This window comes from Balearica regulorum, chromosome 5, assembly GCF_011004875.1.
Source record: "Balearica regulorum gibbericeps isolate bBalReg1 chromosome 5, bBalReg1.pri, whole genome shotgun sequence".
Taxonomy (NCBI): Eukaryota; Metazoa; Chordata; class Aves; order Gruiformes; family Gruidae; genus Balearica; species Balearica regulorum.
Window position 1 is genome coordinate 68,653,159 of NC_046188.1, and position 26,663 is coordinate 68,679,821.

The 26,663-nt window shown below is 37.8% G+C and overlaps 1 protein-coding gene and 1 long non-coding RNA gene across 3 annotated transcripts in view; one reads left to right on the forward strand and one right to left on the reverse strand.

Annotated features, from left to right (window-relative positions):
• The window catches only part of CAPRIN1 (cell cycle associated protein 1), a 34,777-nt gene extending 13,793 nt beyond the window's left edge, over window positions 1-20,984 (forward strand). Inside the window, exons 5-19 of one of the 2 annotated variants that reach the window (XM_075755427.1) lie at window positions 823-1,061; window positions 1,180-1,262; window positions 2,982-3,119; window positions 4,481-4,533; window positions 4,620-4,706; window positions 9,697-9,852; window positions 10,702-10,810; window positions 11,287-11,348; window positions 13,316-13,426; window positions 13,966-14,115; window positions 14,319-14,469; window positions 15,760-15,954; window positions 17,127-17,227; window positions 18,129-18,192; window positions 19,706-20,984. In XM_075755427.1, coding sequence (XP_075611542.1) covers window positions 823-1,061; window positions 1,180-1,262; window positions 2,982-3,119; window positions 4,481-4,533; window positions 4,620-4,706; window positions 9,697-9,852; window positions 10,702-10,810; window positions 11,287-11,348; window positions 13,316-13,426; window positions 13,966-14,115; window positions 14,319-14,469; window positions 15,760-15,954; window positions 17,127-17,227; window positions 18,129-18,192; window positions 19,706-19,770 — 1,764 coding nt within the window. In that variant the 3' untranslated portion in view covers window positions 19,771-20,984. The remainder of the gene's footprint in view (window positions 1-822; window positions 1,062-1,179; window positions 1,263-2,981; window positions 3,120-4,480; window positions 4,534-4,619; window positions 4,707-9,696; window positions 9,853-10,701; window positions 10,811-11,286; window positions 11,349-13,315; window positions 13,427-13,965; window positions 14,116-14,318; window positions 14,470-15,759; window positions 15,955-17,126; window positions 17,228-18,128; window positions 18,193-19,705) is intronic. The other variant, XM_075755428.1, reaches the window with a different exon arrangement.
• Window positions 20,985-24,478: 3,494 nt separating this feature from the next.
• LOC142602139 (uncharacterized) lies at window positions 24,479-26,640 on the reverse strand. Its single transcript, XR_012835864.1, has 2 exons — window positions 26,505-26,640; window positions 24,479-26,360 (listed from the first exon to the last, which is right to left on the reverse strand). It is a non-coding gene; the product is annotated as an uncharacterized LOC142602139 (long non-coding RNA).
• Between the last annotated feature and the right edge of the window lie 23 nt (window positions 26,641-26,663).

Here is a 26,663-nt window from a genome sequence, read left to right on the forward strand (position 1 = left end):
ATCCTTTTTGAACTTGCTGATACTGTCTTATCCCCCCAGCCTTTCATGGCAAAACATGCCATCAGTTCCCTTCCATGGTGTGTGAGAAGTGAGTATTTTTGTTATCTGTTTTAAGCTGATCTCCTAGTAAGTTGCAATGAATGCCTCCTACTACCATGGGATATGGTGAAAACTGCTCTGTTCTGGATCACCCGTACTCCTCCAAATTGAAGAACCCAAGACTTAGGCTCTGCTCATAAGGCAGCTGCTCTGTCCCCTTCATCATTTGAGTTGCCTTTCTCCATACCTGTTCTAATTTATGTAAGTCTTCCTTGAGTTATGGAAGCCAGAAGTTGTAAATAGCCACAACGTTTGTCTAAAAGGTACTTAATTTTGTACATTTTTGCCACTTTAATCTAGATCAGAATCGGTGTTTACAGAATGTTTCTTAAAGGAAGCTGATAATAGCAAGCTGGGCTTGTTTGACAGACATGTTGATGGCTGAAGCTTTAGATATGGTAACTGCAGTTACTTGACTGAACTGCATGTAAGTCATGAAGTATGGGCTTCAAGTAAGAATATGATCAAGATCCAATATGACCAATGACCCAATGTGGCATTGATTTTAAAGTTTATCTTAACTTTCAGGTTTTTGACTGCTTACAAGATGCTCTTCAAATTTCACAGGTTATTCTGCTGTAATATTAGATTCATAAGTGGCAGTTCAACACCAACATCCATCTCTACTTGCCAATAAAAGACATTTCAAATATCTTTTTTCCTCCTGAGTGCACTACAGAATCCAAGTTTAAGCAATTTAAACTTTCTTTCCATTTTAAACAGATCCAGAAAACAATAAAAAAGACAGCTCGCAGGGAGCAACTGATGCGAGAAGAAGCTGAGCAAAAGCGTTTAAAGACTGTACTAGAGCTACAGTTTATTTTGGACAAGTTGGGTGATGATGAAGTGCGCAACGACTTGAAACAAGGATCAAATGGAGTGCCAGTGCTGACAGAGGAGGAACTGACAATGCTGGATGAGTTTTACAAGCTAGTTTACCCTGAGAGAGACATGAACATGAGGTAGGCTTACAGTAAAGTACTTTACTTTATAATTGCCAATCAGTTCAGGATATATTTGTACTGATAACATAAAAGACTTGGCAAGAAATTTAACTCTTATTAATTGTTTTTTTTTAAGGTTGAATGAGCAGTATGAACAAGCATCTGTTCACCTGTGGGACTTACTGGAAGGGAAGGAAAAACCTGTTTGTGGAACAACCTGTAAGTATAGTCTCTGTATTAAGAGATAGTGCACTGAATTTGTGCTTGAACTAAAATACAGTGTCTGATACAAGAGAACTTTGGCAGTTAATTATATTTCCGGGTTTTTAAGAGTAGCTGCTTTTTTTCAAACCTTAGCTGGGCTGTAACAGAACACCTTACTGAAGTGTGCACTTACTGTGTGGCGTATTTTCTTTTTAACTGATGCAGCATTACTTAGTATTTAAGCATAGTCCATTCCTGCTATTTCAGCAGTATTCTGCTGCTCCTGGTGCTTAGTATCAGTTCTTTCTTTTCTGGAAACGTGTGCGAACAAGGACCTTTATTGATAATATGACCTAATATATAAATGGGCATGGCAAGTCTCTTGATTGGAAATCAATAAGATTTTTAGGGAAGAGTATCCTTTTCTGTAGGTAAAATGGCGAACAACTGCCTCCTTTTGCAATAAATTTCAGTTATCTTTATTATATTAGAGTAATATTGAGCTGTTGAAAGTTTTTTGTGTTGTATTCATAGGGGAATCATAGTATTGCAATTGCTATCTAACCTTCTTTATTGAGGAAGGATACACAGGAGATTTAAGATATTGTGGCCTTAATGGTAATAAGATTTTCCTTGGTTGTAGCAGAATAGGAAACTTCAAATCATTTATATTGTTGAAATGAAATTTTTTGAGGAGGTACCAGTTAGTATTTTTTTAATTAGTATTTGTTCTGCAAGAACTCAAGTCTGAAATGGTTGCGATGTTAGATTTTTGTGAGAGCCCAAAGATAGGTACCACATTTTTTTTGAAGAGGTGGAGGAAGGAGAAGGTATGGGGATAGTTTTCGGGAGAGAGCTGATGCATGCTCCTTGGAGACCTCTTACTGGATGAAATTGGACTAGGTATTGTATCTGGATCTCGGGATGAGCTTTTAGTGATGTCATTGGTAGCCATTGCTGGTTTGCTTTGTCTTGTCATAGGGATGAGTGTTAATGTATTTCTGTGCTCTTCTGCATGTATATATTGATTCATACAGTGATCATCACTTGCCAGACATGCATTGTGAATCTTCTATTTTGAGTCTGTTTTGTTTTTTGTTGGTCTAGACAGTCAGTAATGCTGCCTTGCCGATGTGGCTGATTGGTTTTGGGTTAAGACGCCACAGTGTTCACCTGAGGCACTGAGCGCAAGCTTGTGCTTGTTTGGCTTACAAAGGCTGTCGTGAGCCACTTCACCTCAGGGGAAGAACCTTCATGAAGGCGGTACCTGTGTAAATGTGTTTGTACTGACAGTTGTTTTGTAAGAAATTGAGTTACAGTAAGATTTTTTTAATTAGAAAATTACAAATAAATCAGTTACAGTTGAAACTTCAGTGAGTTCCTGAAACTTTTCCAAACTGAAAACTAAGTAACCAGAGATTTTTGAAATAGCAGGAATAAAACTGTGGTAATTAAATTAATAAACTTTACCTCAGTTTGAAGTGTTTCACAAATCTTCTGAAGAGTATTGTATACTCTTGAGATTCTCCTTGCCCTTCAGATTTTTCTGAACAAAAGCTGATTATTTATTAATTTATTTAATATGACCTAGTAAGAAGAAATTTTCTAACAGTAGTGTCTAACAGCAACATCTTCCCAGCAAAACTGTAAGAAAAATTTATGTGGGCTCTTCAGGAAGGAAGGAAAAGATGATTAGGGTTGAGTTACTGTTAATCTTTAACTTCATTTTCCTAGATAAAGCGCTGAAGGAGATTGTTGAACGTATTCTTCAAACTAGTTACTTTGATAGCACCCATAACCATCAGAACGGATTATGTGAGGAAGAAGAGGCAGCACCCGCACCTGCAGTAGAAGACACTGTAGCAGAAGCTGGTAAGAATATGAAGATCCCTTGTGACTAGCATATTTGTTTGGGTTGTACTGTCTTGTCTCTTTGGATTCATCAGAATTATTAAATTGCAAATGCAGTTTTTAGCGCAAACCCCACCTAGCTCTGGATTCTTCAAGTGTACTAGTGAATAGAAATGTCATTTCTTGCTAATGGGGTATACATCTAATCAGGCAACATATATAGGGGCAGTCAGCCATTCATTCAGCCCTGCTCTGAGCCCTGATGAGAGAAAAGCAGAGCTATGTTCCAGAAGAGTTCTCTAAGGCTGACTCTTGCCAGCTACTTCTATGGAGGGACCATAATCCTTTCTAACGATCACCTCGTAAATGTCTTGCCTCACGTGCAAGGAAAGGCTTGCTGTTCTAACTGTGGAGCGTCAGCTGAATGAAGGAACAGTATCACTTAGTAGTACTTGTTTTTGAACATATCTTTTGGTGTTTGTCCAATATGTCACTTGCTGAAATAAGAAGCAGGTTTATGCAAATTAAAATTACCTTTTCCTATTTTGTTTTCCAATAGAACTTCTCTTTATGACTTACAAACAAAATGTTGTTTGTCTGTAGTATTAAAATGGTCAAAGATTAAAGTTCTGGTTGCCTGAGGGTTTTCCATTTTAAAGGATTAAACTGGTGGAACCACTGTGTTACAAGGGAAGAGTTTCTGAAGCAAAGAGTATGCTTACATACTTAAGAAACTCAAGAATATGGTACCAAACTTGAAGAAAAGATTTGTGACCTTTTTTCTCTTTTGAATATGTTATGGAGAAAGTTGGAATTCGGGGTAACTAAACATAACTCTTCATACCAAGAATTTAATGGTACTTTTTAAAAAAAAATTGTTTCAAAACTCTGAAAATCCTTGTTATTGCTTAATTCTCTGTTATTGTCCTGTTGGTTTTGTCTTCATTCTGAGACACAAATTCCTTCTTTATCTGCCTTGTAGCATTAGGTTTGTTTCTGAACTCAGCAGATACTTAACTGTACGAGTCAACAATCTTGAGGCTCTAATTTCAGATGTAATCAAAATCCCATTTTGAAGATACCTGACAAGGTGGCTCCTTCCTTAATGTATAGCAAGCTTCTAATATTGGTATTGATGTCACTCAGAAGTAAATGTGTGTCCATTCATTCTTATAACTAGCTGTATAGACTAGTAATAGTCTATAACGCTTCTTTAAAGTAAATGTTTTTGATAAATGGCCACTGCAAAAATGCATTACGCTTCTTTAAAATTCCACTTTTTTGGGGGAAGATTTTTTCATCTAACTTGGTATCTTCTAGGTCTGTAACATAGTTTTTGGTTTTGTTTTTGGTTTCACGTAAATGGTATATTTTTCTTACAGAACCTGATCCAGCAGAGGAATTTACTGAACCAACTGAAGTTGAATCAACTGAGGTATTATTCACTGGAAAGATTGACATTTTGTATAGCTTTAATGCCACTTACTTTTACTTTCATACCCTTTCTTATTTTTATTTTAGTATGTTAACAGACAATTCATGGCAGAGACTCAGTTCAGCAGTAGTGAGAAGGAACAGGTAGATGAGTGGACAGTTGAAACGGTTGAGGTAAGATCTTGTGTACTGCAGGTAAAATTGCAATCCCTGTTTCCGCTGTCTCACAACTCATAGGTTTTAGCATTGCATCCCTTCTCCCCTAATACATACGTAAAAATACATATATTTAAATAGACTGGGACTCACTACTCAGTCTTCAATTACGTATTTAGCTCAGGAGTACCTGAAATAAAAGCTATGCAGTCTGGCTAAGTTTGTGGAGAACTTGCTTTGTTCAATAGTGGCTTGCTTGGGAAAATGGGACTTAAAAGTCTTAGGCTTAAAGAGACTTGAAAGATTTTCTTGAAGACTTGTTTTCTTAAGAGAACTTTGCTGCAAATGTAGAACTGAAGTTCATCTGCACAGCTGCTGACAGCATGGCATAGTTGTGCGTTTCATTGCGCAGTTCCATGGAGAGGAAGCTGAAAATTAATATCTCAACTAATATCTACTCCAGGTTGCGTACGTACATAATTTGCTCTTAAAATACGCCTGCCTGTACATCTCTGCTTTCAAGAGCTATAGTTCTTCAAGCGCTTAACTTGTTACTATTTTGCAATTGAGTGGTTGTTCACTTGCGATGTTTGTGGTAACATTGCTGTAGGAATCTGTTCCCAGTTTAGTAATTTAGACTCTAGACTTAGCTACATGTGCAAGTCCATCATTTTATTATATTAGAATTTGTGTTCCTCGCATACTGGAAAGGACAAGTCATGTGGAGTCATTCAAATGCTTGATATGTTTGAACTTTGGTTGTATCCATCTGTTAGCAACAGGTATGAGCAGCATCTTTGAGGTGCTGGAGACTTAATTTTTGATTCACTTTAGTGTTCTGTAGTAGCAAATTATAGATGGTCAATTTTTTAGACTCTCTTCCTTGGTGTCTTCAGGCTCTTGTAAGTGTAGGAGTAGAGTAAGTGGTCATCTCTTGAAGTGGTGAAAAAGAGCCATTTTGATATGATTATCCAATCTGCCTGATTTTTACATTCGGTCTGGCTGAAATTCATATCTCAGTGTTGAAGACCGCTGAGAGATTTAATGATGCTTAGGATGGGTGTGAGGTTTCTATAACTAGCTCAACAGCTTTGCCATGTACATGAATGATTTTGGTAGTATCTTGTCATAGTATTTCATTGCCTTACTTAAAGAACACTGAAATATCATTGCTATTAAATGCTAGTTAAGAAATCTCTTAAAAAAACTAAAGAAACCCTCCAAAACCACATATTACAGTCATGGTTGATTTGGATGCTCTTACAATACACACTATTTTAAAGTTATAAAGCCTGATTGGCTTCAGTCTATCTTGAAATATACCCAGATTACGTCTGTGTTTATACCAGGTGTCCAGAATAGCCTGGAGGTTCAAGTCTCTGTAGTTCTTAACACCAGTAATATGAATGAAGACATGAGAGTATAAGAAATCTCCTTACGATTAAAGCCTGCTGTGCTTCCCTCTGTTCTTAAACTGTAAGACTCTGTATTGCACAGCTGAAAACTCAGGTCCTTCCTCATGGAAATAATAATAATATGCAGTAACTGTACTAGTATGGTAGAAGAATTCAGGTTGTAGTTGAGTATTGGGCTGATTTCTGAAACTCCTAATTTTCCACACATCTTTACTAGACGGCTGAATCTGGATTCTGTCAGCTTTGTTTTCATGGAACAATACAAAGAATATACACTTCAGTTCTCCTTTCTGTCCCAATTTCTTGGACTACGTACAAATGAGCAATTTAGAAGAGTTGTAAGAGTTGAAGACTGCTAGTTCATCATTAAGAACCTTATTTTCTCAGATTTAACACAAAAAGGGGAAATTGAGAATAACTGTCTTTGACATGACTCTTGCTGTTTTTGCTGGCACCAAAATCCCATTTCTCATGGGAATGCAACTGAATTGTCCTTAGGGAAGATGACGATACACATTGTATAGAGCTTTTGTGCTCTTCAGCTCAAGGTGGTTGTGGTATTAGTATAGTAAGAGCTGTTGATGATACCTGTTAATTTTGGAAGCTGATAGTATTCAGAGAGAACATTTACACAGAAGACTTCCATAATTGCTAATGAAGAGGAAGGTATCACAAACACATCTTTTTTTCAGTAACCCTCAAATAGATGTCATAAGTTCAAGATATCTGTGGTATGGTACGTTTGTAGTTTGAGAAGTGATGGTGTCTCACAGTGACATTTCTGTCTGGGCCTTCTATAAGTTTCAAACTGAAGAATTTGCTTGTAAATTCTCAAACTGTATTTGCATTTTGATTATATGATGTTTTAATTTTGGTGAAGATGTCCTTTATTGGTGATAGTGAGGGGTTTGTGATTTTTTTGTTGTTTTGGATTTTTGGCTTTTTTTGTTGTTGTTAGGGGTTTTTTGTTTGATGGATTTTATTTTTTTTTAATTGCTTCCTTTGTAATAAGTACCTGAATCTGCTTGTATACAGAGTTCTCTATGTCTTAGATTATGGAACTTTGGATGGATGGACGGGGGTGTGTGTATTTCTTGTAGAACTGGAAACTGTTCCGTGACTGCCAGAATACAAGTTCATTCTGGTTGGTTTGTGGTCTCATTAAACTTCTGTTTTTACCTCTCCTTTACTCCTCCTTTGCCCCCAGCCTTCTCTGCCCCGTCCTTCTTCTCTGATTGTGTCTGGGCAGCTCTGCCTACTGAGAAGGTCAAGGGGCAGGGTGTCAGAAGGTGAGAGTGCAATTTGATGAGTCAAATACTATTTTACAGAGAGGGTCAGCCCTCCTCAAAGAAAAGTTTCACCTTGCTGCTGTGCCCCCAAGACGAATGGAGATGTATGATCAGTGAATAATTTGCTTTTTGAATAGTGATCCTTATATTTGAGTAGTCTCTCTGCCTTTTTTATACAGCAGAATGTTAGAAAGCTGTTAACTTTAGAACTACATCCCGTCCATTGGCAACTTAATAGGCAAAACAAAATTTTTTAGTAGGTTCATCCTACTGAGATTATAATAGGTCAAAGTACCTGGTAGTGTTAATAAGACTAAAGAATTAGGCCATAAACAGTTTGTTTTGACATTAATAAAAAGAGGTCTGAAAAAGACAATGTAAAATCTTAAGCACCATCTGAAGTTAGTACTGTACTATTTGTGAAAAAGGAAAACATTTGATAAGTTTTGTCCCTGTTCTGTGTTCTTGATTATTCCATCAACTTGGTTTTCCTTGAAGATACTGAATTGAATGACTTGGACTTTGTAAGTTCAATGATAGTACTCAGATAATTGAGACCATTTTTGGTAATAATTATGTAGGAGATGAGTAGATGCTGGTTTTTCACTTTAAAACTTTGTAATGTGCGAGCGAGAGGTCTATATATGTGCTCTAAAATTTTTAGAAAAATGTTTTCTACACAGAGGGCTTAATTCTCAATTCGGAAACAGCCCATAATTTGGAGTTTTGGGACTGGGTAATGCAGCAGAGCAGTTGTGCTTCTTGTCCAGTGTGGACAGCCTTAGGTTATACTCCATGAGAATTGTCAAATTGCTTTTCTCCAGATGGCAAATAGTAGAGATTTGGATCAGAAGGGAATCTTGAAGAGGAATGTAGGTTGTGGTTGGGTTGTAGTTTTGTTTAGAGATTTTATTTTTCTTTTATTTTCTATTACAGATGGCTAGGGATTTGGCCAAGGAAAGAGTCATTGGAGTTTGTGAGGCAATTGCATGTGCAGAATGTCACATGCAAACAATGTTTGTAAATCTGAGCAAGGAGTAGGCATGCTGGAAGACACTGTAGGTTTCTTTGAGAAGTGTAAAAAAAAATACGGGTTTTGAGGGCAGATAGTAGGAGTTCAAGGTTAAAGTTCAGACCTGTGATTGTAGAACTGGTCTAAAAACAGGACTGTTTTGTCACTTGTCATGGCTGTTATACAAAAATCTGTCTTCTGCAGTTCTCATAAGAAACAGGTTTTTTACATAAACACTTTGAACTTTCAGGTGCGTGTATACTAATTTATATCCTGTGCAACTCTAAGGCTTTCCTGTTTATCTGGAAGATTATTAATAATAAAAAGCTCATGGGAATAGAGAAATGATACGTTATTGACAATTACCTTTTTAAAAGACAGCTGTTGACATGAATGCAAATTGAAAATGGCACTTCTGTATTGTGGGAGTTGCCTAAAGAGCAAAACTGGTTAGGAACATGAAAGTGTTACTTTGTGCAGCTCAGTGTCCTTGTAAATATCTGTTTTCAAGCTGTTTGATGATGGATGTTCTTAGATGTTTATATTCAGCTTTCCTGGTTGCTCTGCTGCCTTTGATAAGGTGGTATTTGAAAGTATGTCACCGTTTGTCGTACCTTTGTTTACATGCACCATACTGGAATACGTCTAGTAAATCTGAGCTTTCTTGCCCATTATGCATTGCGCTTTTGCTTCTGGGCTTCTGGTGTCCCCCCATGGTGCTGTCTTGCTCCATCATGCAATGCTGCCTGCTGTTCTCTAAGACCATAAATTAGCTAGCTAGGATAACATTTGAGAACTTGGGTCTAGATGTGTCTAGGAAAATTTAAAATTGTGGAGTCATGAGAAAGACTCATAAATTCTGACTCTACTTACATTACCAAAAAGGTATGAGGACATAATTGTTCTCCATCTGTGTGTATTTCTGAAACTTACTCTTCCCTAACTTTCTTTAAATTTCCAAATGTTGATAAATTGCTGATAAATGCAGCTCTAAAAAAATCTCTATAAGATTGGACAATTTTTTTGTTAGGGCTCTTCTTAATGGGGAATAGAGTAGACGGAAAGAAAACAGAGCAGTCTGAACTTCCTGATCCTGTGAAGTGCTCAAATCAGTAGCTGGCCACCAATATTGGCATGATGGTAGGAGGATGTGGTATTTTTATTCAAGAACACTATAGTAATTACATCCATAATGAATTAGGCAATAGCCATAAATTTCAAAAACTACTGAGTCACTTTTCTGCAGTGTTACTTCAAGCTGAAATTTCAGTCGGTTGCTTGTTTCTTGTTAGGTTGTAAATTCGCTGCAGCAACAGACACAAGCTACATCTCCTCCAGTTCCTGAACCTCACACGCTCACTACTGTGGCTCAAGCAGACCCTCTTGTTAGAAGACAGCGAGTACAGGACCTTATGGCACAGATGCAGGGCCCATATAACTTCATGCAGGTATGATGAACCCGCCCTACTGTGAAGCTAGAACCAAAGAAACAAAAAAGCACTTTCTGGATGTCAGTCATGCTTTAAAGAGTGCTGTAGTTCATTTGGAACATACAGTGGTCTTGCAAACCACACAGCGCTGTATGGCAAGATCTTGTCCAAGCCCACAAACCCGTATTGCTGTCAAAGTACAATTGGAATGTTATTTGGCTTTTCAGTCCTTGTTTCTACTAGATCTACAGGGAAGGCAGAAAACTGTGCATCACTGGGTGCTGTAGTATGTTCTGCTTAAGTGAGACCAGTTGTAAAATATCCCTTCTATAAGCTAGTTTTAAATTTTGTGTTATGAAAAACATCTGCAACACGTGAAGGGAATACTTTTTGGATTGCTTCTTGAAGGCTGTATTTTAACCTCTGAAGTTAGAACAAGTAGAAATGCGCTGGGAGATAATGGAACACATCAGAAAAAGTCTCTCCTCCTCCACAAGGTAGACACCTTGGGAACAAATGAGACGCACACTTCTTTTCCTTTTTTCTGTATCTTCCTACATAGTGCTAATTTAAGATAAAGAACAGATGACTGTCTACTCTGTCTGGCCATTAAAATCTTCCTCCAGTTATCTTATTGTCAGATAAGCTGTAATTTGTGTACATGAACTGAATTTTTGTTGTGATAAATACATTTTGGAATTTTTAGTATCTTAATTGATTTAAAATGTATGGTAAAACCAGCAATTGTGTAACTGTGGACTAAGCTTCCTTTATTGTGACCTGGTCATTTCTGTACTCTGAACATTAATATTTTTAAAATACAGTAAATTAGATTTGATTTTATTATTATTTTCTTTTTTTCCCCAGGACTCTATGCTGGAATTTGAGAACCAAACACTTGATCCTGCCATTGTATCTGCACAGCCCATGAATCCAGCACAGAATTTGGACATGCCACAAATGGTCTGCCCTCCAGGTTTGTAATGGTAAATCCTAAACATAAATATTGGGGAGGCCTGCCAGGCATTGATTACAAATGCTTCAGTTACTGTTACGTAGTAAAGGGGTGATCACAAGTAATAATGCAGTACTGTTAAAGTGTGTTTTTCTCAGAACTGTGATTGTACTTTTGAAGCATCCTATTTGTAGACTTCCAATTCTCACTTGCTTCTAGATTTTGCTTGGAAGTGTGGAACATTTTAAACTTCTTTAAATGGACAAAATATATTCTTGCTTAGCCTTTCTGAAATTGCTGGATTATTTTGAACAACTGGAGAAAACGTACTTTGCATAGAAATGGTAACTGGTATTTTGAGTATAGCTTTGCTGTTACAAAGGCATAATCACCTTTATGGTGGAGGTCTCAAATAACTGAATTAGGTAAAAGATAGTAATGCTATTCTGTAAAAAATTTGATTGTACTATGTAGTAAGACAAATTCTTTTACTTCAGTTCATGCTGAGTCAAGACTTGCCCAGCCTAATCAAGTTCCTGTGCAACCAGAAGCTACACAGGTAACAGGTTTAGTCAACTGTATTTTGGATTTTAAATTTGTGTTAGTCTTGATTGATGTTGTTATAGGATTTAATTCCTAACTATATGACAAACTCAAAGAAAAAGCTGAAGGTCTGATTTTGGGAAATCTGCTATCTCCATTATTATAAGCATTACTGTATATGGTTTTTATGCTATGCCAACACTGCGTATTTTCTGTAATGGAGTCATACCAGGCATTACCCTGTTGGGAACACTGTCAGGTTCAAGGTTGAAGTATGAGTTTATTGAGGAAACTGCATTTCTAATAAGAGGCCCCTTAAGCTGAAGGGCACAAGCATGGAAGCAGTTGCAGTTCGCACTGCTCATTCCAATGGCCCAACGTGAACTCCCCAGCAGTTAGCAGCTCTTTCAGTCTGTGGAGCTCACCTCAGTGGAGGTGTGGATGTGATTGTCCTTTCACCAATTGACTTCCACGTGCCGGTGTGTTAGGCTGCCATCACTTAAAATCTCTATCCCATGTGACAGTGGTGAATTTCAAGTGGGTTTTTTTCATGATTGAGAGGGAGGACTTTGTTTTCAATGCTGTGTAGTCCTTCTCCAATATGGCAGGCTAACTTGACGTTTTTCTGTGCATTCTGTTCAAGATGGACTAGTAATTTGGCATGTCAATCTTTGCCTAGTAGTGTTCTCTTTCTCGTTAAGCCATGTGTAGTAATATTTTTAATTTAGATACAAGCAGCTTGTCCTTTATTTGCGACAGAAATGCCAAAACCAAAATAACTTGGTTAAAGGGCAGTCTGTACCTGTTCAACTGGGCGTCAGACCACAAATAGATTTAATGGATCAACTATATAGTTTGTGGTGGTGTTTTTGACTTGTTCTGTTAAGGATTAGTCCCAGTTGCTTGCTTGGGTAATATTTTACTACTAGAGTTGTAGAGCAGTCAGAATGAGTTTGAATGCTGTTTTCAGGTGAGCTTTCCTGAAATTCCTGTTTAAGTATGATCTCTTAAACTTGCTTCTACAATGTATAAATTAAGTATTCACCTTTTCATTAAGATGTGTCAGTTTATTACTGAATTGTCTAGTCATTAAAGAACTTCCTGATTTTGTATTAAGCATGTGTGGCATCTCTGAAGGACTCTGCTGGTCTCAAGTAATGAATCTGATCCCTGTAGGTGTTTGAAAACCAAAAGAAAAGCCTGGATAGATTGTGTGTCTCAGAATATTGGTAGTATAAATAGCTTGCTTTATCTTATCCAGGTAGATCTGCAAGTTTTAAGTCACTCATTTGTATATAAACCGGAATGTGGTTTGGTTTTTTTCCTTGAATTTCCTCTACATACCTGCTGATGTGCTAGTACTCTCAGCAATTTTGTTGTTTTGTAGATGTAGAATATTTTTTGTCAGAGATACCTCTCTGCACTAGCTTTTATTTTACTGTTAAATGATGTCTGTGACTTACTGCAATGGATTATTATTTTTTTTTAAAATTATTTTCCTTACGTCAACCAGTGCTGCCAATGATTCTCTTGGGGATCTTGCAAGCAGTCGCTAAACTTGCCTCTTTCCTTTTGAGTGAGGAAAGGTGATCATCAACAAGGTGATGTGAACACACCCATCACTCTCTGTCAGTTGCCTCTTAAAGTTCCCAATAGCCTCAAATGCAAAGTCCTATGCTTTGTTGGCTAGAGTTCTCACTGGACTCTTGAGTAGGGGAGCAGAGGTTGTAAAATGAGCAAATTCAGTCCCCTGGCAACCAGCACTTCTCTCTTTATCTGGCAGGAGGTGCGTGGTGCGGCATGTTAGAATATATGTCAAGATGTCTACTTTAAAAAGCATTTAATTTTTAATGATTGTAAATACTTCCTGGAATACAAACTTCTACTAGAGAGTACCATTCATTCCAGAGTTCTCTGATACTTTCTGTGAAACTATGTGTGAGCATCAGTTGACTTGCGGGGGCTTTGGTGTTTATTTTGTAGGTTCCCTTGGTCTCTTCTACAAGTGAGGGATATACAGCCTCCCAACCCATGTATCAGCCTTCTCACACAACAGAGCAACGGCCACAGAAAGAATCAATTGACCAGATTCAGGCAAGTCAGAATTCAAAGGGGTGGGAAGGACTCTGCCTGCATGTGTGATCAAATGTTAGTCTATGTTTCTTTGTAAATAAAGTTTTGTAATTTTTAGTTACCTCTTGATAGGGCTGCTTCAGTTCCGTTTAATTTCAAAATTTTGAGCCTGTCTGTGACCAGTAAATCCTTCATAGTAAGACTTTTAACTTAATAGACTGTTTAGTTAGAAGTAACGTGCCAACATCAGCATGTGAGTATCAGTGTTGTTAGTGTAGGAAATGTGATTTATTTTTTTACATTGGCTAGCAGTTAGCCCAGAAACTTGTTCATTCCCCCCTGTAGTTTTTGTTCTAGTTGTGTTTCAAGTTAACGAGGGAGAAGACTGCTAGGTTTTTCCTCTCCCATTATGCTGTTGTGACTGAGGCTGTTCAGCTGAAGTAGAAAATACTCATTTGTTGAGGTGAACCTGAGGTGTTGTCCCTTTTTTAAAGTGAAATTTTAAAGCTAAATTTTTGGTATTATTCAAAAGCTGCTAACATGTTTGTTTTAATTATTAGGCTTCAATGTCGCTGAATGCAGACCAGACCCCATCATCATCATCGCTTCCCACTGCATCCCAGCCGCAGGTGTTCCAGGCTGCATCTAGCAAACCTTTGCATAGCAGCGGAATCAATGTTAATGCAGCTCCATTCCAATCCATGCAAACAGTAAGTAGTAAATTAACATTGAATACCTTTATTTTGGTAGTCATTCCTTTTATTGTTATAGGAACACTGGAATCGGTCATGTAATTACATAAAATAGTCTTTGGTTATTCACATTTCTTAGACTTGCATACTTCTTTACATGATGTGATGAGGAATTGTAAAAAAATGAATTGGACCAGAGAGCTATTTCTGTAACATTATAGGTATTCAACATGAATGCACCTGTTCCTCCTGTTAATGAGCCAGAAACCCTTAAGCAGCAAAATCAGTACCAGGCCAGTTACAACCAGAGTTTCTCCAATCAGCCTCACCAAGTAGAACAATCAGATCTTCAGCAAGATCAACTCCAGACAGGTAAACTTAGTTCAGTAAAACCTAAAATGGCAATAGCTTCAGTAGAGCTGATGATCAGGCTGTGAAATCCCAGATGAAGTAGCAAAGCATGTCACAAGTTCTCAAATGTTGCTAGTCTTGGGAAGCTTTTCCCTGAACAGTATTTGGTTTTTGTTATTCTGTCTCAGTTCGAATATCCAGCAGGAGGTCAAATTCAGTATGTGTATCTCCACCTGTTCAAATAATTTTGCCACTTCATTCCGTCCCATGGATTTAAAAAACCGCCATGAACAGGATTAAGGATTATTCTAAAAGATGAAAACAGTATAAGGGAGTACTTGCTCTGCTGATGTAAAGGTTGGATGAGCCTTAAATTTGCTTTAAAAAATGGAGGTAGTATTTGAGATGACATTTTAAAGAGGAAATAGTAAGCTAGAATTGAGAGCAAGTACAGACTGCTTCTCACAGATGATGTAAGGTTCATAAAAATCTAGAACCTTTTGCTAAAATCAGTTAGATGTGGTTTGAATACAGCAGACAAAATGCCTTCCAAGTTAGCAACTTCAGGGAAAAAAAAGGGTAAAATAAAGTCTATGTACAAAGCTGCTATTCTCCAGCTTCTCTATCACTCTTCTCACTTTCTGCTGAGATAAGATTGGCAGATGCAGAGAGGGATTTTGAGTGAAAGACACAGGACAGAGATGACAAGGGTGAAGTGCTAACAACTGTTGGAGGTGGAGTAAGGAAAAAGAGCCTGATCCTTTTTAACTGATTATGATCTTGAATTTTGTCTTCCTTGAAAGCTGGGATACTGGGGTGGATGGGCGAGAACAGGGAGAACTAAGTTTTCGTTATGTATATTTTTTTGAGCCATATCAGCGCAAGGCAGGAAGACAGTCTGGGGAATTCTGGTGTTGAAGGTGGCCCATGCAATAATAAATGCTTAACTTACTATAACAGTAAATATAACTATTGATACACAGAAAATGCAGTGGCTTCAGAAGAAAACCTGCATACTAATTGAACACTCAGAAGGATGACCACCTCATGCAAAGTTGTGCTCCCTGATGGATGATGGAGAAATGTTCCTTTCCTGCATACGAGAGGGGCTTTATCGCTTAAAATTTTCTTTGAGATCTTGCTTTAGCATCTGTTACCAGGCTAAATTTTACAACTGTTTTGCCCTTATGTACAACATTCCATCTTTTATTACACTTACTGACCCTATGGCCCTTGGATTGTATGTATGGGAACATAAATAAATGCACACAGATTTTTATACTTCATTTTGTCTCCCCACTTCCAATGTAGTGGTTGGTACTTACCATGGTTCCCCAGACCAGACCCATCAAGTGGCGGGTAACCACCAGCAACCTCCCCAACAGAATACTGGATTTCCACGAAACAGTCAGCCTTATTATAACAGTCGAGGAGTGTCTCGTGGTGGATCACGTGGGGCTCGTGGCTTAATGAACGGTTACAGGGGACCGGCAAATGGATTTAGAGGTAAACAGTTTTATTAAACTCTCTCATTTGACTACTTCTTAGTTTCTGGAAACAGTGTCAAGATAGGAAGTGTGTTAAACAGACCTACTGTTGTTTTTATACTGTAGTAGTATCTCTGTAAGATATTTAAACTTGTAGTAAAAATTGCGTTTGCTTTAAGTAATGTAAATTTTAGGTGTTTGGTTTGACTTCCTACTAGGATGTAAACAAAAACATTTTTTTCTGTTCTGTGCTGAAGGCTTAGCGTTAATTTGATTAGGCATCTACTGCAAGTATAAGCAAACACAGAAATATCCAACAATTTTACAACCATCAAGTGAGGAATTCAGATGTCAATTGGTATTTCAAAAACTTTTTATTTCCAGTTATGGTAGAAGCAGCGTATTTTAAAGCGTTCCATGTTTCATCATACTGAGAATAGGCTGGATAACGTAGAAATACAAGAACAAAACCCTCCAAAAGTCATTACTGTGAGGGAATTAACAGGAGCGGAGGAATGATACTGTAGTTCTCGATAGATAAGAGAACTTTCATGATTCCTGGGGGTTATTAGATGTGACTGTCAGTGTTACAAAGATGTGCATGTTAGAATGGGAGAGAGTGATGTTTTCCTTGTCAGGTGTCCTGGGATTAGACTAATGGGTCCAGTACTGTGTGCCTTTGCCATGTTCTCTTCCTCTCATGTGGCTGGAGAGTAGAGGAGAAACCTGTATAACAAAAGCACAGCTGATTGTAGTAGGGAATGCAGTGGTCACTACTTGTCTGCTTAAAATTGATCTGGATTCCAAGTGTTATACAGACCCTTAGGACTGGAGCTGTCCTTGGACATGGTGGTTGCCAGCACTCAGAAGAGTCTTGGCTCTGGAGCAGCTTCTTGCTTGATGTTGACTGTTGTGGCCTTGAATGTTAATGTAAATCACACTTCAGATTATTAGGGAAATGCATTGAATTGCTATCTCTTCCCGGTTCTGACTAGGTCTTCATTCTTGTTTCTTGTAATAGTATTAGCACTGATGTTGCAAACATTTGCTTGACTTCCAGGTAAACAGTACTTACTAAAGGAGGTTTTTTCCTCAGGTTTAGGTGAAATACTGTTACTGCTTTTCTTTATATGGTAGCATAAAGTAATAGGCTGTCATTTCCAAGTGAAAGATTTGTACCCTGTTCCTTAGGAGGATATGATGGCTACCGTCCTTCCTTTTCCAACACTCCAAACAGTGGTTACACGCAGCCCCAATTTAATGCTCCTCGGGATTATTCGAACTACCAGCGGGTAAGCTACTATTACATTGTGACAGTCTAAAAGTAGAATGAAAAAGTACCTGTCAACAAAAGCACTCAAATCTATCAGTGATGACTTTTCTGAGGACTTTTTTTATTGCTAACGAAGATAAAAGTTTCAGGTACTAAACAGATATTTAAAAATGGCAGAATATTGAATGTCTGGTTATCATTGGAAAACATGTTCTGTTTGGCTTATCTCTAAAGGAATTAGTCTAGTAACTAGAGCAAGGCTGAGTGGATTCTAAAGAACTCTTTCTTAAATACAATCATTTTCACAGCTTTGTCAGAAACTTAAAGAAGAACTTAACTGAAATCCATTGAAATTAACTTTTCAAATTTGTTTGGAATTTCCTGTCTTCTGCAATGCTGATACCTTACTCTGAAATTTGCGTGGAATTTCGCTGTTCTGAAGGAAGTATGCTCAATTTGGTCAAATCTGAGACTGACTGGAAAACGTCTAACTCTATGTATCCCCAAACAAGTATTTATAAGCAAATGAGATGACAGATTTTGATCCTGCTGTTAGAATGTCACTTCATTTGTTGACGGGTCCTTCAGCCAATTCATCCATTTGACCTCTCTGTAGTTTGAAAAGTTTGAACACTAAATACATCTACATTTCTTATTTATATTGAACAACATATCCTGTAAGTGAAAAGAAAATTTGTCATTGTATGTTTTATTATACCTGCTAGGTACTAGTAGGAGTGAGAATTTATTTTTCTAAGGTTAATTTAGACTAATAAAGTGCTGTATGCTAAGGTCATAGGTGTTTTGTCAGTGCATGTTGTTCTAAAAGCTCCTTATTTTATTAATAATTAATAGCTTTCTGAAACATAACAAAATATCCAGGGTTTATGTTGTAACTTTTTTTCATTTCTTTGCTTCAGGATGGATATCAACAGAATTTCAAACGTGGCTCTGGACAAAGTGGACCTCGGGGAGCTCCTAGAGGTAATTACCGAGTAATGAATAATTGATTTGGGCTGAATGGAAGCTTTTGGTCCAAGTTCTGGAGTTTTGGATTTAAAAAGCAACCTCACTCCTTATTCAACTGGTCACAACTGAAGAATAAGCTTACTTTCCTCTGACTTCATAGCTGACCCTGCTTTTGAACAGGCTTGGAGGAACTCTTGAGGTCCCTGCTGACCTGAATCATACTGTGATCCCTTGAACTTGTGGTGGAAGTTCAGTTGGCTGTTGAATGAGGAATTCTTTGAAAAGAAGTTACAACAGCAATGCTTTTGACACTTTAAATGTAGCAGAACTATTTATTTGCCTTTTTTAAATGAAAGCCTTAGGAAAGTGATTTTTTTGTTGTTTTTATGAGGTTTATGATGACTTCAGATCTGCTTGCTAGGTGCACTAGTAGTTTGCAAGTAGGACTTGCTTATAAAGCAGACATTGGGCTTGAACTGGCTGTCAGCCCTCAAAATTTTATGTTACTCTGTTGCACTAAAAGGTGTCCTCCTGCATCTGTTGTGGAGGTATCTTTCGATCTAAGGATACAGAAACTTGTACCTTGGTCCTACAAGAATTACTGCTTTTAGCTTATGGAGGTATGTTGTCCTGTGGCTTCATAAGAGTGTTTGCCATGTGTTCATCTGAGAAAACAAAAAAACCCACATACATAATGAGGCTGTAGTTGAACTTCTACATTTTATTTTCAAAACTACTTCCACAGTTTTTTGGGGGTTTTTTTAGTAGATTTTTGGTGATGAGACTGTTTCCTGTCTCAATACAGACATTTCCATGAGAATCTTGAGTCCTCACCAGAGCACCTTGTCAGTGAGGACAGCTCGAGGCTGTACATGAAACCACAGTTCCATGTGGTAGTTCACTTTTGAAGAGTTGTCTTGGTGCTGAAAGCCCTATGGTGTGGAACTGTGGCCTGAAGTTCAGCCTGGTAGTAGGCTGTGGTGAAACTGGGAGTGTATTTTAGGAAGCACGAGTATAATGAAGGAAAGTCTTGAGGTTCATTGTCAGGGATATGCAGGCAAACATGAGAGGGGTTCCCCAAGTGACCTACAATTCTTATATACTGAGGGTGTGAGCTACAGGCAGTCTCTTTCTTAAGGAAGGAAGAAAAGAATGGAAGTTAAAACACAATCAGTTAGTTGACAGTACTTATATTTAACATACAGTAAACCAATTATTCCTTACTGCAAAACTTTTAATTTTAGTCTTAAGTTCATATCTTCATGACTTGATTTTTTTTTTTCTCCGTTTTTACTTGAAGTGACTACAACTTTGTGCTTCTGGGGAAAAAAAGTATTGGGATAAAGCTGAAAACTCTAAAGACAAGTTACGTGCTGTTGAGTTTTGATTTGAAGGAACTTTTAGAACCATATACGGTCTAGATACACACCTGGGAACTCTTACCCAGTTAGACCAGAGCTTTTAGGATTATTTTTTAAAATAACCTGAATTCATGCATAATTCAAGTGCCTTTTCATATGTTTTCTAGGTCGTGGAGGGCCCCCAAGACCAAACAGAGGGATGCCTCAAATGAACGCTCAGCAAGTGAATTAAACAAATTCACAGGATTACATTAAACGCCAAAAACACACTGGCCAGTGTACTATACATGTTACCAGAAGAGTTATTATCTATTTGTTCTCCCTTACAGGAAGTTTGTTGTAAAGGGACTATTTTCATTACCCATAATGACAGGACTACAGTTGCCAGCTTTATATTACCTGGATATGGAAAGGAACGAAACAACGTTTACTCTGCATGTTCTGTCCTAAGCATCATCTTGAGCCTTGCACATGAGATTCAGATTCCTCACCCTTGCTAAGAGTAAAGCAAAAAAAAAAAAAAAAAAGGCAATTTTCAGGGTGATCCAATCTCCATGGTTAACTGAAGTGGCAGGAAAAAAAGCAAAGACTCGCTTCTGACATTTAAAAGTGACGTAACAAATTTGGATAAAATCTGCAAATTCATAAAGATTTACTGTGGTGGCAGTTGACAACACTTAGTGTTCCCATGAAAGAATGGAAAAGGTGAAGTGTGGCTTGGTAGAGCAACTGCATTTCAGCTTTTTCTTATTAAATTGAAGCACTGAACAGTTAAAGATGCGTAGTGATGCATATTTCCCTAAATAGACCAATAGGCTTATAACCAATTTTTGACAAAGAAGCACCCTTAGCTACAGCACTCTTCATCACCAGGGCCCTGTGTTTTGTGGCTAAGGATTTAAGATCGCTTGCATAACTGCTAATGTAATTGTGTAATTTTTATTTTAAAAAAAAAAAAACCAACACAAAAAAAGCTTTGATTTGGCACTTCAACAAAATTTTGAAACAATGGTGAGATATAATCTGGATGGCCACTGTATATTTGATGTGAAGTATTTAGATATCTCTTTGAAACACTTTTGAGTTTCTTTGATAGCAATGACTTTTGTAAGGATTGGTATTCTCTATCATTCCTTATGACTTGCACATTGTCTGTCACTAATACTTGACCTTGCTGTATTATCACCTAAATAACTGATGCCGGTACTGATGGAAATCTCTAATGGATAATCATAACACTTTTGGTCACATGTCCTTTTGTCTTTCCTGCAGCCTTGAAGGTTTTAAGAAATCTCAAATGCCCGCTGCTGCTGCCCTTTTAATTGCTATCTTTTGAAAAGCACCAGTATGTGTTTGAATTGATTTCCCCTTTTAAGGGAAATGACAGCCAGCAGTTACAGTTCTAATGGTATAAGCAAGACAAATAAAACATGTTTATAAAAATTGTATCCTGGAACACTGGTTTTCAACGACTGAAACAAATTTAATGTAATGGGGTGACATTTCATAAGGTTGGTTTTAGTTTTTTTTCCCTCTGTAGATTCTCTTTTTTTCCTGACTAGATGCAACCCCCCCCTCCTGTTTTTCTGATTTTATTCTAATAGTTGTGACTTCTGGGAAACTTTCCTTTTTATGGACTTTCCTTTTCATCAAGGCAGCAATGTATAAAAGAAATGGCATAAGACTAGGAGCTGGAAAATACCAAGTCTTATTCAAGTTGTACTGCATACTTGTGGTATAATCTTTGGAAAATCACTTGTGCCTACCTTTTGCGCACATGCACTCTCTCTGCAGTGGGGAGAATATATTGATAGCTGCCTCCATAGAGGTGTTGGTAGTTCTGTTGCTTTCTATAGCACGTGCAAGAAGAAAAGTGCTATATATGTTAAGTATTGCTCATCAAATAATTCCTACCTGTGGAAAGGTGAAATTAAGGAACAGCTACGTGTTGTTTAACTGTTAAATACAAAAGTGAAGGTTGTTTTCACTCTGAGGGTCATTTCTACTTTGTATCACAATTGAACTTTCAGAACTTGTAGTCGGCTATTTTGACTTCATTGTGAAATGATCTGGAACTCCATACAAGTAGGGGTAATATCACTTTTCCATGTTCTGTGTGAAGAGCACAAATGAGAAATGTTTTTACTGAGAGAAGTGATAAGCTCGTGAAGACAATATTACACACTAGACATCTGGAAACGATGCTGATGGCTAGAAGCAGCGGTTTTAGTCAAGGCCTAGAAACATTCCATACCAGTATAACAATATAAACTGCAGTCCAGTGAGAAGTTGCTGTTCTGTGTCTTTTTTAGGAAGCTATTACTGAGATAATAGTCCCAACTGTTTTTTTTAACTGGAAAAAATAAAAAGACAAACCTTTTAATGTTGAACTGATGTAGGAAAACGGTGAATTCTTTTTATTATTATTATTTTGTCCATTGGCTTTTTAAATGGTTGGTAGAACACAAGCTCATCAGCTTTTTCCATTGCACACCAAATGCTTCTTGAATAGCTAATTGTAGTTTGACAGTAAACTTGCAGCATACTGGATTAAAGACCGCTGAATGGATCAGAACATTCCACTTAAGGTTTTGGGTTTGTTTGGGGTTTTTTAACTTAAATTTATTAATAAAACATTGGGTAGTAGAGAGGCCTTTTAATTGAGATACAACTTTGTATGCCTTTTCATGTATGAAAATGGTCTTTAGAGTAGCTGCTCTCTGTATGCTGATGGAGATGTGTTAGAATAATAACAACCGTCAAGCAAGTACGTAAGATGTGTTTAATCTGGGAATTTGCACTGACTCCTTTAATCTCAATACATGCGTCTAATAAACAGTCTACTGGAAAATTGGCTTGAGTCCCAGTATGGCACATAGATCCACTAACTAGTTTTCTGGTCTGTTCAGGGGAGCTTTTTGAAGTACCTTCAGTCCATAACATAGTGGCAGTTGTGGGCTGGTTCAGTTGTGGAGCCCTTCCTGGATGGCGGGGGCGAGCTGCAGGGTAACTCAGACCTGATGCCTGTGCTGGGGAAGCGTGAGTGACCATAACAGTGCTACTTCTGAGCCTGTGTGTAGACACAGCAGTTGCACTCCTTGGTGGTTTTACTTGAGTCTTCTCTGAATTTTGGGGAGCAAACAGACTAGTGACTGCCTGCTTGTGTATACAGCTACTCTGAGAAGACACCGGGTTTTATTTTGGCAGGGGTTTCATTATCTAATACTGCTAGGCTGTGATAACTTAGTGGTGTGTGTTTTGAGAACAGACTTCTAGCCTCAGCGTCTTACTTGCTCTTGGCTGTAATACAGGGATTCTTGAGTAAATAATTTAGAAGTCACTCGAGTTTCCAGGTGCTTCTACCTAATGTTACTATGAGAAACTTGGATCCTTCCTAGACATCCTACAATTTAAATATTTAACCTGGAAGTCATGAGCTATTATCTCATACCCAAGGTCACTGTTATCCTACATTTTACTTCTATGTTCTTCCTGTATACGAGATGGTTTTTTTAAGAACAGTTCATCAATACGACTTTTGGATTTTGCTGTGGAGGGAGTCAGACTTCATTCAACCCCTGTTTTCTTTCCAAGATACTGCCTTTTGTGTATAGCAATCTCTAAAGCATAACATCATCTGGAGTAGTTGGAAGAGTGATGTTGACTTCTTGTTAATAGCCGGTTAATGTGTTCTGCTGGGACTTTATAACTTTGTGACCTTAAAAATGCATCTCCGCAAAATGTCCTGCTGACCTTATTTGTTAGGCAGATTCTTTGATTGGGTTAAAGGTTACCTTCATATGTGTTTTTGGAGAATAGATCGAGCCTCCTTCTTTCCCCTAAATGGCTTGTGTGAGAGAGAACAGTTTACTGAAAGGGCTTTAAAGCTAGACAAATATTGAAAAGATGATAACTGATACTGAAAAATGGTTAAACTTCATATGATTAAAAGTAGGGCAAAATCATCTGCTCCAGCAGAGAAAGATACAAACCGATTTAGAAAAATCTTGATCTATTCTTTTTTTTTTTAAGTTCTGGCATTGCCTAAGCTGAGTAGTTGACTCTTCTTACCTCCTCTATGCAAGAACCATCTGTTACAAATGGACATCTGAGATACAAGTGTTGGGGCTTGGTGGACAAAATTGTGCTGTATTCTTCCATTTTCTGCCCTCCCGAGTCTCGTGTGGCTACAAAGGGCCACGAGAACACTGCTCATTAACCAGCCCTGTTAACGAGGCTGCCAGTCACATCTTGAAAAATAAAATCATCCCTCTTGCTCATGCGAAACTGTTCTTGATTAAAGTGTATGCAAAGTATCCAAACAGATACTTGGAGGTACAAACTTATAACTGGAGTTGAGGTTTGCGACTATAGGAAGTAGACTGTATATTTTAGTCTTTGAAATTTGCGCACCTGGGTTTACAGTATTCCATCTGCATTGAACTGGGAGGAGACTGGAAAGGGTTTCGTTCACTTGAGCTGTAGATCTAAGTTCTACAGATGGGGTGGGGAAGTGTTCTGCACTGAAAATCAATGCCTCAGCAGAAATGCTCCCAAACAAGAAAACTTCCGAACTTAGATGTTTCCCTGATTTAAATCTGGGCTTAAATATAGTTATGATGATTGTCCAGAAGCTCAAGCATCACAAAATTGTGTAGTTTCCTTTTAATTCTAGTATTCTCTAAATGACAAAGTTTGTTAAAATGTCTTTGTTCCTTCACAATATCAGCATCTGAGCGTTTGATTGGTCTCAAACTAATCTTGGCTGTCTTATAGATGGAGCTTTGACATGAACTTTGGGAAAATTCCATTATTTAACATCAGATTAGCATACCTGATCCTCACGAAGGTGGCTAATCCTTAAACTGTACTGTGTTTCTGCTTGGCCAACTTGTTTTTCCAGAGGGGAGGAGATGGGGGAAGGTCCTTTCAAATACTCCTTGCTTTTACATTCAACTGTTTTTCATCCCAGTCAGTACATTTTCCAAGAGGAAAGCTTTCCGTGTTTCTGAGAACCACTGTTTGGGATTTGATGTTGCTTTCAAATCATCCAACGTTAAAAGGAAGAGACAACTATGCTGTAGTAGACTGTTAAGGAACTTAATGTTGCTTCCTCTCTGAAAACAAGCCCCTGGCCCTCCCACGCCTCTATGAAAACTTAAAAGGAGCATCTTGGATTTCTGTCCCTATTCCTACCGGGTTTCAGAAACTGGGCGTTGTTGAATTTTTGGTGTGGTATGCCAGTGTGTGATGAGAAACTAGTTTTCTAAATGGTTTCTCTAAGGGAAGAGGTGCTATTCTATTAACTGCTTTCTTAGGCTTTTTGAATATAATGCAATTAAAATTGCTTGTGGTTCTGTAGATCTAGCCTTAATGGAGGGAAGGAAATCTGTTTTCCAAAATACACATCCTAAAGCAAATTTGAGCAGTGCTTAAGAGAACTGTATTAGGAAAGCTCCTAACTTGACACTTCGTTCTGAATTAAATTTATTGTTGTTAGCTCTTGCTGCATTAATATTAAAAGCTAGGTTCTGTTTTACACACACACACACTCTTTTTAATGTTCATAAAATAATCAGATGGGTGTAACTAGCTCAGTTCCAACTATGGTGGCCAACTTCTCCTTTCTATAAAATGTATTCAAATACCCAATAGTGGATCAGGAGTACACCTGAAATTTTGGTTTCAAGATAAATTTTAATAATTACCCATTAGACTTTCATTACATGAAAATGTATTTCCTTTTTCTTTGAAGCTATTCAATTTTAGAATAAATTATAGTGATGTATCTACCATAAAAAATAAGTCTTCAGAATTACATTTTAGTTAATTGTCAGATTTAAATTTTCTGATGGCCTTAAACATACCTGTATATATGTCTTTGCAGTTCTTTAACTCAGCATTTAAAACAAATTGGTCCATGGCTTATGTAAACACTTGAAAAATAAATCTATTTAAATGTTTTATGTCCTTCCCTTTTAAGCAAATATTTCATACCTATTCCTTAAGGCATTGTCTTGCTATACTTGTGTTGGTGGTTTTGTCTCAGAAAACTGGGTTTACCTGGGTTCACCTCAAAAAATACTGTTCTACAGACTTTATGATTTTTAATTCAATAGTTTTATCATATTTTTTGCTAATTTTAAAACTTAAATATTTATCCCAAAATACAGCCAGTGGTATTAAACACATTTTTCCTACAACGTTACCTGGTTTTAAGTACTTCATATGTTTTAAGTTCAAAACTTTTTTTTTTTTTCTTTGGCAGTATTAAAAGCTAAGAATAAATGTATCTATGCAAATAGGTTGGCTCAACTTTGGTATTGAAAGCTTAATGTTACAGATTTTAGGCTATTAGGAATAGTTTTCTTGTCAGTTTGAGAATAAATTTAGTGTTTCTGAAAACTTACTGGAATTTAACCCAAGTCAGATTCAGGAATTGTTTTCCTGTTGCAGCTCCACAGTTGTGTAACTTGGGATTTTGCATCGGACGCTTCCGAACAGCCGTCGTTTTCCTAAACCGCGGAGCTTAAATGTTCCAAGCTTATTGAGAAGCAAGGTTCCTAACGTTTTATTGGGATTTCATAATTTAGCTTAAAGCTTTGTTATTTTTCTGTGTATGTGCTCTGTTCCCTTTCTGCAGTTGTGTTTCCGTGGCAATACTGGGTCTCCAAACGCTCACCTTTTTTCCCCTCAACAGGCCCAGAGGCCACCAAGTGACACCGAGCGTATCGCTGACGAGGCACCGCGGGATGTGGAAATGGGCTTTCTTTAGGAAAGGGTTAGAGCTACGGCCTTCGCTCCAATGGCACTGGGATTTATCTAGAACGGAGGATTTAAAAAATAAAATCGGTGTTGCCATGGCGATTGAAGTTTGGTTTATCCCCCTTTTACAGACGCGGAGGTGCTATGTCCAGGTGCTGACTTGAGGGGTAATGGGGGATATGTAGGTAACTCCAACGCTACCTTCGACACTCCTCCATTTTTCCCCGACGGAGAATCCTCGTTATTTAAGGAATCGCTTCGACTCGTTTGTTCTCACAGCACCGCGTTCTGCCTCGGCCGCGGTCTCGGTGCGGCGGGGCCGGTTCCCTGCGGAGCCCCTTGGCCTCCCGCCGGGGAGGC